Source organism: Bidens hawaiensis, unplaced genomic scaffold (genome assembly GCF_021521415.1).
Source record: "Bidens hawaiensis isolate Kalapana, Puna unplaced genomic scaffold, B.hawaiensis_p1.1 tig00045753_1, whole genome shotgun sequence".
Classification (NCBI taxonomy): Eukaryota; Viridiplantae; Streptophyta; class Magnoliopsida; order Asterales; family Asteraceae; genus Bidens; species Bidens hawaiensis.
Window position 1 is genome coordinate 82,196 of NW_027505950.1, and position 18,341 is coordinate 100,536.

Sequence of the window (18,341 nt, forward strand, 5' to 3'; positions counted from 1 at the left end):
TCGGACCGGCCGAACAATTTTGGTCAAAAAATGACGGATCAAGCTTTAAAATGATTTTTTCAAAAAAAAAAAAATTTTTTTCTTAGAAAACCGGTTCAACCGGTCCGGTTTTCCGATACGACCGGCCGAACCTGTTCGACCGGCCGATTCCCTGTCAGCCGAGCGAACTATGTGAACCAGACCGGTCGGTGAACCGAATCCCGTTCGGACCGGTTTGACCGGCCGGTCCGGCCCGATTTCAACAACATTGGTAATTTCTATACTATAAATTCAATTTTCATTTGTGCCATTACAGGATCATTATTGTCAAGGAAGATCAACGGTTTTTACATTTTACCCATAATAAGTTAAAGGAAATTATTGTCATTTACCATATCCCATGGATCTTTTCGAACAGCCTAGTCTCCAGCTTGCATAATCCCACCGGCGACGGTTTTAGGGTTCAGGCGAATGTCGAGCCGCTGCAAGTTCTGGCTGCCGAAGAAGAAGAGATTCTGTGCAATTCCTCCTATCGCTAATTCCGAGTAATCTAAACATAAACAATTATTAGTAATTATTAATTAACCATTAACTAACACAACTTTACCCCCTTAATCATCTCTGTTATCTAATCTAGGTTTTGCGGTAATCACTCCAAACGGTCCGATGACATCTGGATTCTATGCTCAATTGATCCCTCACAGTAACTCTCACTTCTTATTAATTATTATCCATAACCTAATTCCCTATTTTTATTATTATTATTATTATTATTATTAATTGATGAATCATGGATCAGCTCTGTACTGGAATCTAACCTTGAGTCTCACCTTAAACGTTGCCCGTTGCTTAAGCACAAGAACTCGTTGTCTCTTCAACCTTTCTATCGAAAAGGTATTAATGGAGGCGGTGAAGAAGACGATCATGAAGGTGTTACTTCCGAGTTGAAGAGGATGGCTGTGCAGTCCATGACTGAACCTCAACTTATTAAGTTGATTGAAAAGATAAAATTTGTTCATGATTCGGTGTGTAAGGACATTCTGGACTCGTACATTGTCCCGGATGCTTGTAGGAGTTGGATTGACCGCGCCATTGACTGGTATGGCACATGAAATGCAGCGATTTTATTTTATTTGCAAGTTAGAAAGTTTTATATTATGTATTGATCTCAATCATGATTAACCTATAGAAGACATATTAAATGGCTACTTTAGTTTTATACTAACTTACGCATTTGATTGATTAATAATGTATGTTGTCAAAAGCCCTTTGGGTGCGCGCTTAGGCCCTTTAGGCAAGGTGCAGGGAAAGCGCCTCGCTGCCATCCAGGCGATTGGCGAGATTCCAGTCAAAATCCTGGCTAGATTATGCAAATTCCGGCAAACTGTTCTTATACTTCCAAATATGACCTAGAACTAGCCAAAATTAGCGCTAGACAAGCCTAAAATATGTCTAAAACCCCCAAAAATGTTATGTTTATGCTATGCGCTTTGCTTATCTCGGGCCCTCGCTTTTTAAGCGTCTCGCGCCTAGGCCCAAGGCTCACCCCTTGCATCTTTAGTGCGCCTATCTCAGGGTCAATTTCATGACAGAATGCTGCAAAGTATGTGCACTTTGACAACTATGTTAATTACTTATACATTTGTAATGAAGCATACAAGTGCCTGTATATCAATACTTTGAGGGATGCATACCTATTTCAGGGTCAATTTCATGACAGAATGCTAAAAAATATGTTCCCTGTCATGAAAATTCTGTAACCATATTATTCTTTTTATTGCTTTCACAGAATATGTGTACTTGATTTATGTGCCTACATGGCGTTCCTTGTCATGAGTATATTTATCCAATGAAATATAGAAGTACCGTTTTGTTTTGGTTTGCCATTCAAAAGGGGGTGGCGGCGCATCTTGTTGCCCGCTTATCTACCTCTTTATTGTAATTGGATCCTTTTATTTAATATATGAAAAAAAAGTAAAAAAAAAAACTTATTATTAATCAATGGAGTTACAGGAAAATACCATTTCAAGAAAAACATGTTATCCAGCAGGCATCAATTCTTGGAAACTTGGAGAAGCTTGGAGCGTTGAATTCTTCTAGTATCGGGGAACAGCTTCATTGTAACAGTTCATCTGCAGATTCTCCTGCAGTTGTTGAGTTTGGAGCCGGAAGAGGTTACTTGACACAAATGCTGGCAGACTGTTATGGGGTCTCAAAAGTCTTTTTGATTGAACGCAAATCATATAAACTTAAGGTCAGTGAAGCTGCTATTCAGACATCGTTTTCTTTGTTTTTATCATTACAAAAATCAGACAACTTATAAAGACCAATCATTAGGCTGATCGAAGCTTGCGACAGAAAGAGAGCTTGATATTAGAGCGGTTGAGAATTGACAGTAAGGATTTCATCCAAACTTGAATTGTTGATCTTGTAGACCATTGTTTTATCTTTTCTTATTGTGTGTTGTAGTTGAGGACCTAAATTTGAATGCAATCGAGGCATTAAAAGGACTTCCTTATTTGGCGATTGGAAAACATCTGTGTGGACCTGCGACTGGTAATGGCTGTTTTTGTTTACTTTTGGGCGGTCCTACAAAATTGTATCAATTTTTTATTAATTAATAAAGTCCTCACTTTGTTTTCTTTTAATTGGCAGATATGACCATAAGGTGTTGTGTTGGGGAAGGTGCAGCCAAATCTAGTTTGAGAGGACTTTCTATAGCAACTTGTTGCCACCATCTCTGCCAATGGAAACATTATATCAGTAAAATCCAAATCCCAACGTTTTTTAAGTTACGTTTGTTGTAAGTCTCATGAAAGTAATAATAATTGTTTCTTGGGTTGCAGATAAAGAGTTTTTCTTAAATTTGGAGCTTACAAAAGACGATTTCCACGCAATCACATGGTTTACCAGCTGGGCAGTAGACGCAGACCACAGTTCAGACGTTGCTGATACAAACTTGTACTCATCATTCATATTCTAATTATGAAATTGTGAAACGACTCGTTACTTTATTTGAAGTGATGAAGGAATGTGTTTTGTTTGTGTTTGGCAGGGATACTGTTAAGGATATTGGTGGAGGTATTAATATGTCGGCTAGAGAGCGGGCTGAGCTGGGGTTTATGTGCAAAGATATTATTGATGCAGGGAGGTTAAAGTGGATGAGGGAATATGGACTAGAATCCAAGCTTGTCAAATATGTTCCATCTAACATCTCTCCTGAAAACCATTTGCTCCTCGCAAGGCGTTGAGGATCTTGATTTGGTCTCTGTTTTTCACCAAACAAAATTTTGTATTTTTGTACTATGATTTGAGAAATAGAGAGAGAAAAACAGTAAAACACTATTTTAGAATTGAAGTTAAATTAGTTTTTGAACTATTTTTTCAATATAATTTTTCAGTAGAGTTTGCCATTCAAAAGAGGGTGGCGGCACAGCTTGTTGCCCGCTTATCCACCTCTCTATTGCAATTTGGATCATTTTATTTAATATATGAAGATTTCTATGAATACCATTTTAAGATAAAAGTAGTATTTTTTTTTTCTAATTTTCAAGTTTGAGAATATGATGCTTAAACTTAGCTGAAAACAATTCCTTTTATTAAGGTTTAGCAGAGCAACATATCAAAGCTGCGGGGATAGCTCAGTTGGGAGAGCGTCAGACTGAAGATCTGAAGGTCGCGTGCTCGATTCACGCTCACCGCAATAAAGTATATCTTTTTGACGTTTTTTATGTTTGTAATGCTGTTGCTATTTTAATTTCAGGATCATGGCACCTATTTAAAATTTAAAATTAAAATAAAAGTGCCAATATTTGCTTCTTTCATATAAAGTAAGTGTGTTTATTGCTATTAACGGGTGATTACATATGTTTGCCTTACCCTGAGGTTAACACGCATAAACGGTACATTACCCGAGTCAGCTTGAGTAAGAGTGGTGTTACCTAAACATGGTAAGGTATTAAGGTGTATATGTATTGTAAATTAAACTTATTCATGTTCATCACAGTTATTCACTTGCAATATGTCTATCTCACCTAAGATGTCAGAAAATATGTAACACGTCAACCTCTTATAAACATTTTAGGAATTTGATATATCTGACTTTTTTTAAATTATAAAAAGATGAGGTCTATACTTGAAAGAGACGTGAATGTTGTTGTAAAGATAAAGTTAAATGATGATCAGGTGAATCTTAATACATTGGTGGAAGGTTTAACTGTTTAAGGGCTTTGGCGTGCTGTTTATTTTTGGATTCGACATAGATCAAAATGGAAGGAAATAACATTTGAGAAGCGACATACTTTTAATTATATATTATATTTATTTTTGGATTCGACATAGATCAAAATGGAAGGAAATAATATTTGAGAAGTGACATACTTTTAATTATATATTATATGGCCATGAACGACAGATAATTGAGTTGAAATATTAACCCTAGATCATACAGTTTTCGGCGGTTATCTCCAGCGGTTATCTCAATTAATATAATAATATAATCAGCTTTTTCAATCATTCATCCTCGCGTAGGTGTTTCCCACCCATTCTCAATTACAACTGAAGGAACATGGTCAACGCCGCCCGAGACCCCCGTCGTTTTCCCTCCGACCAACTGGAGACATTTGTCAATTGGGCGGTTCCAGTGAAATGGTGGTTTTTAAGTTAACCGGAATTCTCTCCAACATAGGAGGCTTAGGTTTACTTCGGTCAATTAATTTTCCTCTGATTGGATCGACGGTGTTGCTGCTACCGTGTTACTTGAGGTTCTAGCTCTGATAAACGGGAAAGAAGGAGAAATATGAGGTTTGATTTTTTGGTTTTTAAATTGATTTATTATGTACTGCACACCAAATGTTTGATAAAGTGTCTAGCACATATTTTATGTTTCTGACTCTTATTTAATTTTGTGTTTACTGCATTAAATTGCTCGAATTAACGAGTTGCTGCTTGCCCCCCCCCCCCCCCCCCCCCCCCCATCATGGAGTCTTTATGATATTCAAGGCTACATCCACTTAGTCAGGTTAGTGCAACTACTGTTGCAATATACAAAGGGTTGCTGATGTTATATACATATTCTATGTTGTAGTGTAAAGATTAAATGTTTACTTTTGATTTCTAAGTTTTACTGTTGCAATATACAAAGGGTTGTGTGTTTAATTGGGGCATGTACCAACACAACATAAGTTTGGTAGAACAGGCTGGTCGGGTCGGATAACGGGTCAAAACAGATTCGAGTCACACCTGGTTTGGTCAAGCGAGTTCGAGTGAAAATGAGCTCAAGTCAAAACGGGCCACTTTAATAAAAATGAATTTAGTTCATGTCGAGACAAAGCATTAAACGTTTTTTTTTTTTTGGTTCTGGTCAAAATAGGCACGTTGGATTGGGTGTCGAGTCAAAACAGGTTTTGAGTGAAAATGTGAAATGAAGTTGTATGAAAACTGGCCACGTCAAAAATAATCAAATTGGTTAGGGTCAAGACGTGCCACTAAAAAAAGCCAAATTGGTTTGGGTCAAAATGGGCCACTTAAAAAAAGTCATTTGGTTTGTGAAATGAGTTTGTATGTGTGTTTTTTGGTGTATATATTTCTGAATCGCTGAATTGATGTTAATCTGTGCAGGTCAGATGAAGGGGTGAGGTTTTTAAGAACTTCAGGTGAGTAGGTTTCCGTGATAAGTTTAATTTGCATTAGTGTTAAAATGCATGATACTAACGTTTGCTATTGTTGTCTTAATAGATGGGGGGCACTCATAAAGGAAGCTACTTACAAGAACTACCACCGATTGCATTAGTGTTAAAATGCATGATACTAACGTTTGCTATTGTTGTCTTAATAGATGGGGGGCACTCATAAAGGAAGCTACTTACAAGAACTACCACCGAGCCTACCTTTAAGAACAGGTAAATAAAGCCTTTTAATACGGAAAGTTTAATGATCATAAACTATTTATGAAGTGTTTTACCTTGAAAATTAATATGCCCATGCATCGTCCGACCGTAAGTGGTGATGGAGATACTCAACGACAGTTTCATAAGTGGATTTTAGATATTGGGGTTGGCCGTCTTTCTACCATTTCAATAGAAGATGAAGATGATAGTACTTGGATCAACCTGATGTTCTTTTGATCTCTGTCTCTGATGGCCCTATTGAATCAGTAGTCTGTCATACTGTTCCTCGACTTGACGAACGAGTCGCTGATACTGAGATTGAAGGGAACAATAACATATTTCGTTCATGTCAAGACGGGCCTCTTAAAACATGTTAGTTTGGGTAAAAAAAACAGGCAGGTCGATTGGGTGCCGAGTCAAAACGGGTACGGTGAAATGTGTTTGTACGAAAGCGGGCCACTTTAATTAGAATCAAATTGGTTCGGGTCAAAGCGGAGTCGTTAAGTGTATTAAAGGTTCTGGAGGGGTATTAAAGATTCTGGAGGGTTAGTTCATAGGTGCATCTTTCCTTGATGATGCCATTAAGTGTATTAAAGGTTCCGGAGGGGTAGTTCTCAACACGTTAGTTGGAGTCACTCGGATATAGCCTGTTCTAATCAGGGGAAAGCCAGAAAGGTATTCTGAATTTAATATAAGATACTCTTAATAAAACCTACTTTTAATTTTTAATATATAGTAAAAAAAAAGTTATTATTTTTCACTTTTAGGTTGAGTGATGGAGTTTTCGTGGTGAGATCAGAGAGGGTGGAAAGCAAAAGGATACACTTGTATGACCAGAGGTAAATCTGTTTCATAACTTGTACTTACATATGGTAATTTCACATATCATATAGTTGTTACGAAAGCGGGCCACTTTAAAAAGAATCAAATTGGTTCGGGTCAAAGCGGAGTCGTTAAGTGTATTAAAGGTTCTGGAGGGGTATTAAAGATTCTGGAGGGTTAGTTCATAGGTGCATCTTTCCTTGATGATGCCATTAAGTGTATTAAAGGTTCCGGAGGGGTAGTTCTCAACACGTTAGTTGGAGTCACTCGGATATAGCCTGTTCTAATCAGGGGAAAGCCAGAAAGGTATTCTGAATTTAATATAAGATACTCTTAATAAAACCTACTTTTAATTTTTAATATATAGTAAAAAAAAAGTTATTATTTTTCACTTTTAGGTTGAGTGATGGAGTTTTCGTGGTGAGATCAGAGAGGGTGGAAAGCAAAAGGATACACTTGTATGACCAGAGGTAAATCTGTTTCATCACTTGTACTTACATATGGTAATTTCACATATCATATAGTTGTTATACTCATAATTAATGCATTAGTTTTTTTATATTTATAAAAAAACCAAGTGTTGGCAACCTGATCTGATCACCTTAAAAACATACATGTTAAAAGGGATTAAAAAAAAGTTTACTTTGGTTCGGGGGACGGGTTTGGATCAAAACATGTCGGTTCTAGACGGGTTTCGGGTATGAATATGTCGGTTTACATGTCTTTAAATGCATGTTACGCACATTTTGGTGTGGCTACGCGCGCTCAGGCATTGGCTGCGCATGCAAAAATTTTGGTCGCTTGCATAGCTGTTAACACTACTGAAGCCAGGAAACGTGCGCCCGACACCACATAATGCACGTAACGTAGCCCATGTATGTGCTTAATCGAGCGATGTGTAACCTGCTCCGCTTGTGTAAGCGGGCCCAGTTATACGCGTTCAGGCACTGGTTGCACGTGTTAAGTGCTGTAGAAACCTCAGATGAATCTAGATTATAGTACGTGAATAATGTGCGTGTTTGGGGATTAATTATGAAAGGCTTCTCTTGTGAAATCGAAGAGATGGCTGATCTATCTATATTTGAAATGAATAGTTCGGTTCTTACATGCCATTTACATTATACAAATCATCTATATAAAGGGTTTAAAAGAAATCTCTTCTTCCAAACCGTTGCCTGGAGATGCACTCTATTATAAGCTGAGAAAGCTTATGGTACCTATGTCTCCTACGAACCCCCGTTTCTGGACCAACTCTCGGCCGTCCCCGACATCTCGGTGGAGGAGATTAAAGCCATGTCCCTGGTTGTCGATCCTCCTACCCCATCCCCTCAGGGATGATCCTTAAACTGTCCGAATGGTTGCTGTTCCCGGTGTCTTTTGCGTTTTATTTCGTTTATTTAGCTACTTGTAAGAACTTTTATTTATGCTAGCCCCTATGTGGGCCTGTGCTTTTGGTGTAACTGACATTTTCCCCCCCTTCAGGGGTTGAACCTTGTTTACCACGAATGTGGTTGGTAACTTTAATCACTAGCCTTTTGCTATATTTGATTGTGTTTTTCGAACCCGGTTGGGTTTCTCAGGATAGTTTTGGACATGTCGCCTTGTTTGATCAGTTTACTGGTTAACCATGTAGCCTATCAGCGAGGCCTCCCTCTCATCTTCTGAGATGGAGGGGGTATTTGTGAATCTTAGTTTGGGAGTCGTCTTGGAGACGGTGACCCTTAGCTAAAAAAAAAACTAAATTTCATAGAGAAAGTATTATATTGTTTAACTTCATATCATAGATTGATTACAAAAAGCATAGTATTGCTGTTCTATTACATGAGTTCCCTCCCGGAGAGGTAATTATTGGAATGTGAACATAGTCACAGTTGAGAGTACGGTTGGATATCACAAAAAGAATGTCGCCCGAGAGCCCTTTGCATTCTCTTCTTTCCCGTCTCCTTCGGGCAGGGGCCTTCTAGGCGTAGCATTTTCTTAGCTGCATGGCGTTCCACGTGCGGGGTACTTCTCCCGTGTGGTACGCTAACTTGTATGATCCCTTATCTCCCGTCCAAATGACTTGATAGGGCCCTTCCCATCGGGTCCCAGTTTCCCTTGTCTCTCTTGTCGACTTGCCTCATTTTCTCGTAATACAAGATCCCTTATTTTAAATCTCACTTCCCTCACCTTTGCATTATAGTACCTTTCCATTGCCTTTTTGTATTCAACTTCTCGTCGTGCTGCTGCCTCTCTTCTTTCTTCGGCGAAATTCAAGTTTAACCTGAGATCATCTTCATTCTCCCTTTCACTCAGGCGCGTTCGATGTGGGTACGTTCATTTCTACCGGTATCATCGCTTCGGTACCGTAGGTTAAACTGAAAGGGGTTTCCCCATGGCTAACCTTCCGCATAGTACGATGGGCCCACAAAACGCGGGGCAGCTCTTCGACCCACGAGCCCCGTTCTCTTCCAAGTCGGGTGGAGATACCCTCCACAATGCTTCTATTGGCTCTTTCTACTTGCCCATTTGCCTGGGGATGTGCGACTGACGTGAAGACCTGCTTGATGTGTAGCTCTTCACACCATTCTCGAAAGATTCCTCCCTCGAATTGTTTCCCATTATCACTCACAATGGTGTGAGGTATTCCAAAACGACACACAATGTTTTCCCATACAAATTTTTTGACCTGTTGCCCTGTGATTGTGGTCAAGGGCTTCGCCTCGACCCACTTAGAGAAGTAGTCGATCGCTACTATGAGGAATTTAGCCTTGCCTGATCCCTCCGGGAACGGACCCACAATGTCGATGCCCCATTTTCGGAAGGGCCAGGAAGAACTAACCGGTACTAGGTTGAGTTTCGGCTTTCTCGTCACTGGGGCATAAATCTGGCAGCTGTCACATTTCCGGATTTCTCGCAAAGCACTCAGAAACATGGCTGGCACCAGCTCGCATGGCTCGTGCGGCAACCATTTTAGCCCCCATGTGCATCCCACATATCCCCTCGTGGATTTCCCGGATGATGTACTCCGCCTCTTCGTAATTGATGCATTTCAAGGACGGACCCAAGTAGGACTTCCGGTAAAGGGCACCGTTTATCATCTCGTATTGCATTGCCTTAATTCTTAGTCTCCGGGCTTCTTGCTTCCCCTCGGGAACGATTCCTTCTTGCAAATATCGGATGATGGGGTTCATCCAACTGTACCCAGGTGTTTCCACATTCCCGACAGTCTTTTCCAAGATGGATGGTTGTCCCAAGGTTTCCACCCGGACTTCCTTTGCTAGATGATCAAAGGCTACAGAGGCTAACTTACTGAGTGCATCAGCTTTCTTGTTTTGGCCCCGGGGGATGTGTACCACCCTTGCTTCCTGTAATCTTTGTAGTAACTCTTTCGTCTTTTTGAGATATTCTATCATCTTGTGATCTTTCGCTTCATAGTCCCCATTGACTTGATTGGCTACCAGTAAAGAATCCACGTGGGCTTGGATGCGCTTAACCTTCATTTTCTGCGCCACTCGAAGGCCGACAAGCAAAGCTTCGTACTCAGCTTCGTTGTTAGTGCTAACAAAACTCAGTCGTATGGCGTATGTGAATTCAGTCCCCTCCGGGCTGACCAATTTCAGACCTGCTCCGCTTCCATCTTCATTGGAAGCCCCGTCCGTATGCAAGTTCCAGACTAGCTCCTTTTGGTCCGTCAGGTTTTTCCCCTCAGTATTTCCCTGGGCAGGAACTTCCTAGCTCGCCCCTGATGTTTGTTTCCTGGGGAAGAAACTCCTCAATTTCCGACGCCGGGGCCTCGGTGAGGAAATCAGCTATCACTTGCCCTTTGAAGGTAGTTCTTGGCTTGTATTCGATGGAGTACTCCCCTAGCTCTATGGCCCACTTAGCTAACCTGCCGGATATCTCCGGTTTCATTAACACCCGGTGAAGGGGCTTGTCGGTCAACACTTGCACGTCATGTGCCTGGAAATACCTCCTTAGTTTCCTGGCCGTGTAGACTAATGACAATACCAGCTTCTCAATTGAGGAGTATCTCTCTTCCGGACCCTTCAAGGTTCGACTCACAAAGTATATCGGGATCTGCGCCTCCTTCCTTTCTACCATGAGCGCTAAACTGATGGTTTGATTGGTGCATGACAGATATAGAGTCAGCTTCTCCTTTGGCAGGGGTGAGGTGATTAATGGGAGTTGACTTAAATGCAATTTCAATTCCTGGAAGGCCTTGTCTGCTTCCGAATCCCAGCAGAATTTTTTCTTCTTCACTGCACCTTCTTAACACTGCCATGAATGGGAGTGTTCTATCGGCGATTTTGGAGAGGAACCGATTCAGGGCGACTAAACGTCCCTGTAGCCTCTGTATCTCCTTGATGTTCTTGGGGGGGGGGGGTGCATTTGGGCCAACGCTTCAATCTTTTCAGGGTTCGCCCGAAACCCTTCTTTGGTGACGAGGACCCCTAAGAATTTTCCTTCTTCCACCCCGAATGAACATTTGCTCGGATTGAGCTTCATGTTTGCTTGTCGGAGGGTGTTAAAAGTTTCCTTAATATCATCTAACATCCTTCCCTCGTCCGTGCTCTTGATGACTAGGTCGTCTACATAGATTTCCACGTTCCTTTCCCTTTGATGATTGAACAGGCGGTCCATGAACCGCTGGTACGTAGCTCCTGCATTCTTAAGACCGAACGGCATCTTAGTGTAGCAAAGGTTCCTTCATCCGTGTAAAAAGCGGTTTTCTCTTCATCTTGGGAGTTCATTTGGATTTGGTGATACCCCTTGTATGCATCCAGGAAACATCGGAGTGGGTACTGGGTGAGGGATTCTATCTTCTTTTCGATTTCCGGGAGAGGGTAGGAATCTTTCGGGTAAGCTTTATTTAAATCCTTAAAATCAATGCACATACGCCAGTTGTTATCGCTTTTGGCGATCATCACGGGATTTGCTATCCAGCGAGGGTACTTGACGGCCCTTACTATCCCCGCTTGTACTAGCTTGGCAGTTTCTTCCCGGACTGCTTGACTTTTCTGGAGCCCCAGACTTCTCCTTTACTGCTTGACAGGTTCCATCCAGCGAAACTCATCCAAGGTGTGTTGTGCCAATGTTCGGGGGACCCCCGTCATATCTTTGTGAGTCCATGCGAACACATCGGATGTAACATCCCGAAATTTCTAAAATAATATTTAATATATTATTTTTGTCGGATGAAATAAACGAGTTCGTGGAACGATAATAATAATAATAATAAAGTATGAAAGAGTAAGTAGGATAATTAGATGAGATTAGTTATGGACCAAAAAGGAAAGATGGGCCTTAGGTCCATGGGCTTAAGGGCTTATAAATACCCCCTTAAACCCTAATCCTTTCCATTTTCCATCCATCTTATCCATCCTAATCTCTACACACTCAAAAACACACACACACACACACCTACACTATACGGCCGTGAGAAAGAGAAGAAGATCCGAGATCGATCCCACCCTAAATCTTTGATATACAATCAAGATACAAGATCGTAGTTCATAACCAAACTAAACCTTGACCTAAAAACGGGTAAAGGTACATTCTTTATCGTTAAAGGTTATGTTTTTATAAACGTTTAGTCTTGAAACTTGAACCTAGAATAGATCGGGTATAAACGAGTATTAAAGTAGCAAACTTGATGACAGAAACGGACTTAACAAACCTACGGCTGCATATGACTCGTTTAAGATAAACCTTAGAAATAGTAATGAACGTTTTTGAACTTAAAGGTCCAAACTTTATACCTTTCCGGGCCAAGTTTTACTCGATAAAGACCAAGGGAATGATCGCGGGTTGGTTAATATCATAACCAAGAATTAAACGATAAAACTGAGATGATCATAGAGGTTTTCGAGATGAGCCGTAGCTGCAACTGAACAACTTCGCCAGCAAGCAAGTTCGCCTAATGATCAACTTCGTTGTTGATCAAGTTCGCTGCTGGATAAGTTCGTTTAAAGGTCAAGTTCACTGGCTAACTTCGCTTGTTTAGTTCGCATATCACCATGTTCGCCAGCTGACCAAGTTCGCCAAGCTAGGTTCGCTGGACGCCAAGTTCTCCGAACATGCTAATGCTTAAGTTCGCTAATGTTTAAGTATGCTTAGCGTTTAAGTTCCTTAAGTTAAGTTTGCTTACATGTATGTTCGCTTACATTTATGACCACTTGCGAATACAGGAGAGTTAAAATAATAAGTTAAAATCTTAATGGAAAATGTGTTAAGGTAGTTAATGTAAATAAAATTTTTCCAAGCTGACCTGCAGCTTACCCCAGCCAGGGGCTCTGCCCCTCGGACCCTGCTAGGGGCTGCCGCCCCTAGAACCCTGCTGCCAGGGGCGCTGCCCCCGGACCCCCGTTCGTTGAGGGTAATAATTAAACTGGAAACGCGATATGAAAAATGATAGTGATCAATACGCATAATTGTTATACAGTTAGCCGTGCACAGCCAAAAAAAGGAGTAACCATTAACGGAAGAAGTAGCCGAGTTCAGGTGAGTTTCTAGCCCCCATTTACTTGTTATGTTTTCGGGGCTGTGTGAATACACTTACCTTAAGTGATAAGTGTATGCTATAGATGTTATACAAGTAGCTAATATAAAATGCTCGCCGGTGCGTGAACGATCTTTGGATATTGCGCGTATCGCCAAGGATAGTGATTGTCAAGTGGTTATTAGTGTGTATGATTGTTGATGTGACTTGCTTATTATGTAAATGATGAAATGATAGGAGGTGTGTTGTAGACAAGTAGAGGTAGAGTGTGATAGAAGTGGCAAGGGACTAGTAAGGGTGTTAGTGGCATGACGATAGTGCGTGGTAGGGTAAGCCTATACGTGCATCGTTATTAAAGTGGCATAACGTGAGTGCGTGGTAGGGTAAGCATATACGTGCCTTCGTTATTAAAGTGGCATAACGTGAGTGCGTGGTAGGGTAAGCCTATACGTGCCTTCGTTATTAAAGTGGCATAACGTGAGTGCGTGGTAGGGAAAGCCTATACGTGCCTTCGTTATTAAGTGGCATAACGGGAGTGTGTGGAGGGCAAGCCTCTATGTGCTTCCATAAACAAGTGGCTAAGTGGTTAGGGGCAGTTAAGTGGTTAAGTGGTAGGTGAACAGGTTAGACAGTGGATTATGTGTCTTCGGATACATATATAATGTATGAAGTGGTTGTATGATGAGTTGCTTGATTAACTAGAACTCACTCAGCGTAGCTGACTTTTAGTATGCACGCAGGTGATTTGATTAAAGAGTTGGCATGAGGTTGGCACATGGCATGGATTGAACGGCTGGCATCTGATGATAGAAGAAAAGAGGTTTAAATATAATGTTTTGGGTTATGGTATCAAAAAAAAGATTTAATGTTTTGTAACGAATGGATGATGTTTTATATTCCGCGAAAAGTTTTAATGAACTCTGATTTGTAAGAACTGTGTTTATGAATAATCCGACGCTAAAGTATGGCTATCGGGAACGGGGCCTTACATCGGAGTTGTGCAACAATACCTATTTTAGACCCCGCCTTCCCTTTATCGGATAGCTGTGACCCTATCCTCACCGTTTGTTCGGGGTGTTCCCCGTTGAGTACCCATTCTTCCACTCCCTTCTTCCCCGTGCGTCTTTTTGTCGACACTAGCTATGATTTCCATGAATGACCGAACGGTAGCTATTCCCCTGGAGTAGGGAACTTTATGTACCCATGAACCGTAGATGGGATCGCCCTGAGCGCCTTCATATCGGGCCTGCCCAGAATGACGTTATACTTGGATGGGGCTCGGACTATGGAAAAATCGAAGACACACTGTCCGGGCCCTTTCCCCATCCCAGAGCGTGAATGGCAAAGTGAGAGATCCCAGCGGTTCTACCACTTCCCCAGAGATCCCATCAAGGGACATATATCTTCTTCCAGACTCTCTTGGACCTCTCTTTGCAACCTTAGGAAACAGTGTTCGTACATCACCTCTACCCCGCTGCCCCCATCGACATGCACTCTAGCTACTCGATGTCCGGCTATACTAGCCGACACATTCAATGGCATTTCCCGGGCCTCACCTTCTGTTATGCCGGGAAACTGAACCTCAGCTTTCATCCACGCCATGCTGACTGGTTGGAACTCCTTTCTTACGGTCTTGTAAGGTCTTCCAGGGCTCCCGCCGCCCTCGTCTCTCCTTCGTATCATGTCCACGAAATGCTGTCTCCTACTTCCTTGATTCTGGGTGACGGCTCTTTGGCCGGGGGAGGTAATTGCCCCGTCCTTAAAGCCGCTTCCCATAATCTTTTTAGCTGAACACAATTTTCTGTGGTGTGTCCCGTGCTCTTATGATAGTTACAATATCCAGAAGGGTTAGGCTTGTATGCTTGTTTGAATGGGCTAGGCGTCTTGATAGGATATTTGGCCTATCAGCCGTCAACACGTCTTCTTCGACTGGACTCATCTTTCCTCCATATGGGGGTCTGTACCTTCCTCCCTCAGGTCTGACACTGGGGAATCGTGGAGGATGATAGGTAGTGGAAGGCAGGTACCCCGAATGGCTTCCCGGGGGTCTGTATGGAGCGAACCGGGCTCTATCGAACGACACTCGTATCTTGCCTGGACTTGCATTCCCCCAGTATCTTGCCCCCCCGTTTGCTTAAGGCCTCCTTTCTTGGTCTCCCACTCTCGCAGTTTAGATCATGTATCTTTCCCCCTAACAAAAGCTCGAACCCCGGTCCATCAGCTGGTCGAAAGTAGTGGGGAAGTCTTCCCCCAACTTTTCCGTGAGTTGAGAGAATCTCACCCCGTTTATGAACCCACTGATCTTCATAACCTCCGGGACACCCTTGATGTTCATGCTTTCCGCCACAATACCGGTCCATGAACTGTTCTATCTTCTCTTCATCCCTTCTTCGGATATGTAGGATCTCATTAGGGTTTTTCATGGCTTTCCTCTGCTGGCTAAAATTTCGTAAAAACTTCCTCCTTAGTTCCTCGTAACTATCTATACTCCCTGGTTCCAAACTATCAAACCATACCCTCGCCCCTCTTGTCAGGGTTTGAGGGAACATTAAACACCATGCGCGCATAGTCCATCCACTGACCATGCCCGCGCCCCTGAAAGCATGTAAATGGTCTTCGGGGTCTTGTGTTCCGTCATACTTGTCCACTGTAGAGGGATATCGTAGTTTTGGGGTCAGGGTAAGCCTCGGCTATTCGTTGAGTAAATTTCGACATGTCCGAAGTATCTGAAGGTCGGTAAGGGAGCATCTAAAGTACTGGGTGCAGATTTTTCCTTACCCTTGACGGACGATAGAAGTGTTTACCCAGCGACTCTAAAAGGATGCCCCGGATCTTTTTCCGCCACTTTCTCCGGCTCTTCCTCATTCCTGGACTTTGGGGTGTCGAACAGCAGGCGTGTCCGGACCGCCTCCAACTTTTCTTCCTTTTCTTGTTCGTCTAAACAGGCCTGAGCGCGTCTCTATGAGCCCGTATGAACTCTGGAGTTATCTCCCATTTTTCTCCAGAAGAGGGGTCCTTCTCCCGTTCTCCCCCTCGCGCCTTCCTTCTCTGTCTCGTCTTCTATTATGACCGGACCTTCCATGTCTTGCATGTTCTGCAGGTTTGTTTCTTCGTTTACTCTTATGACTGTGGACTCATTTTCATTGGAAGTCCCGAACTGAAGTTCGAAGACATTTTGCTTCAGATCCGGATCAACCATCTTCTCCTAGACCGTGGTGTGGGACTTCCTAGTTGCAGGGTCCCACGGATGGCGCCAATGTAGAAACGTCAGATGAATCTAGATTATAGTACGTGAATAATGTGTGTTTTGGGGGGATTAATTATGAAAGGCTTCTCTTGTGAAATCGAAGAAATGGCTGATCTATCTATATTTGAAATGAATAGTTCGGTTCTTACATGCCATTTACATTATACAAATATCTATATAAAAGGGGTTTAAAAGGAATCTCTTCTTCCAAAACCGTTGCCTGGAGATGCACTTATTATCCAGCGGTTTTTTATCTTCCTCTTTGACTTAAACAGGCCTCTCTCTTTTATCCGTCAGACGATTCCCCTATTGCCTCAGATGTGCGTCATCTTGATCTTGATCTGATGCTTACAGCTCCAAAAGGGACCACTCATTCGTTTGACCTGTCCTTCTTGTCCTTGAGACCCTGGGCTTTAGAGATTGGGCTTGCTTCCTTGGCTTTACTTGGGCTGGTCATATAATCTCTTCAAGTGCCACGTAGCGTCGTGTGTCAGTTGTTTAGGTGCAAGTTACGGGTCGTTCAGTTACGCGGTGTGTGAATGCACCAATGATATATAATTCCGAAGAAAGACAACAAAAAATTGTGGAAAACTTTACTCCTTGAGACGTGGCTTTTATTAAAATAAACTGTTTCACCTATTTGTAACTAATTTCTACCTTTGCTTTTGCGGGATGCTTTTACTTTGAGTCATATTGCTTTGCATCATCTTAGAAGGGCCAAGATGCCATTCATAAGTAAGCAGTTAATTTAATTATTGAGGGGAAGTTTAATGATTGACTATTTTGTAGGCGTTCAAGCATAATGGAGGGCATTATGCCCAAATTTAGTGAATGCTAAAATGTTTCCAAATGATAGGGGAAAATTTTTTCAAAGCTACCAGAACGTGTAATCACTTCCACATGTGCTTTAGTTTACAAGAACTAACCGGTAATACTTTGTATACACACACACACCCAGGAAGTACCATATTAGGTGTAATTATTCCTCAAATATCGTCTGTACTAAAATTCGGTTTAAATAATCATCTAATTGCTTTGTTTACTTCAATTTGTTGTAGGTGATGGGACTCGGGGTTGATCTTGACCATTGACCATTAATGCTAAGGACATGGTTACACAAAGCTCATTAGCTAATGCCATGATCCAGGTCCACAAGATGAACCGGGAAAAGCAGTTTTGGTCAAGGTGTTCGCAGAAGCCAAAGCAAAACCCTGCCTAATATGTGGTCAAGGTGTTCGCTGAAGCCAAAGCCAAAGCCAAGACCGGGATGAAGAATGATGCCCTAGAGGAAAACTAATTTAATATTATTAGTTACAGCTATAAGACCAACCCTGCTAATATGATTGTTTTAACTGTTTTTTGGTCCAAGGGCAATATGGGAACCTTTTTTAATGTATAGTATCGGTTACAACAGAAACTCAATGACCAAGGGCAATTATGGTATTTTCAACTATTAGACGATACGCGGTTGAATCCAAACCTAAGTTTGACCCGTTTGCAAATTAGTAACATGACAATCGACAGGTATCTATCGAAACTGCCCTTTTAAATTTGACTTTCGTGAGTCAAACTGGTATTTTCAACTCTTAGCAATTGTTGGATTGACTATGATAAAAGTATAGTAATTAATTCGGTGGGAATAACATTTCTTAGCATAATGTTTCGACTCATATGATATGTATGTCACAATAAAAAAACAAATTAATGTAGTCAACACATTCGAAAGTTGATATTCCCGTCCATCGGACGGGTCAACTACTAGTTTGTAAGGGTTATATTTTAGCCATGCGAGCATCTTTTTAGTTGTATGTAGCACATTTGTTTGTAAACAACATCGGGTAGTTATTGTGCTCAGTTAGTTAGTTACTTATTATACTTTTTTTCAAATTAACTATCGACTAAATTCACCATATCCAATGCACCC

At 41.6% G+C, this 18,341-nt stretch overlaps 2 protein-coding genes and 1 non-coding gene across 4 annotated transcripts; 2 read left to right on the plus strand and 1 right to left on the minus strand.

Moving 5' to 3' along the window:
* The first annotated feature begins 407 nt into the window (after positions 1–407).
* On the plus strand, positions 408–3,272 carry LOC143616104 (tRNA:m(4)X modification enzyme TRM13-like). 2 transcript variants are annotated; one of them, XM_077089042.1, is made up of 9 exons: positions 408–524; positions 617–682; positions 779–1,078; positions 1,987–2,233; positions 2,317–2,374; positions 2,449–2,535; positions 2,635–2,742; positions 2,826–2,940; positions 3,035–3,272. In XM_077089042.1, exons 1-9 carry the CDS (start codon positions 451–453, stop codon positions 3,228–3,230), a joined length of 1,251 nt encoding a protein of 416 aa, XP_076945157.1. In that variant the 5' UTR covers positions 408–450; the 3' UTR covers positions 3,231–3,272. The 2 variants fall into 2 exon arrangements, with proteins under 2 accessions (XP_076945157.1, XP_076945158.1); XM_077089043.1 differs by having other exon boundaries at positions 1,993–2,233.
* Positions 3,273–3,609: 337 nt separating this feature from the next.
* TRNAF-GAA (transfer RNA phenylalanine (anticodon GAA)) lies at positions 3,610–3,682 on the plus strand. The gene has a single exon. It is a non-coding gene; the product is annotated as a tRNA-Phe (tRNA).
* Positions 3,683–9,565: 5,883 nt separating this feature from the next.
* Positions 9,566–10,171, minus strand: LOC143616101 (uncharacterized). The gene has a single exon (XM_077089039.1). The coding sequence runs from the start codon at positions 10,169–10,171 to the stop codon at positions 9,566–9,568; it is 606 nt and encodes a 201-aa protein (XP_076945154.1).
* Between the last annotated feature and the right edge of the window lie 8,170 nt (positions 10,172–18,341).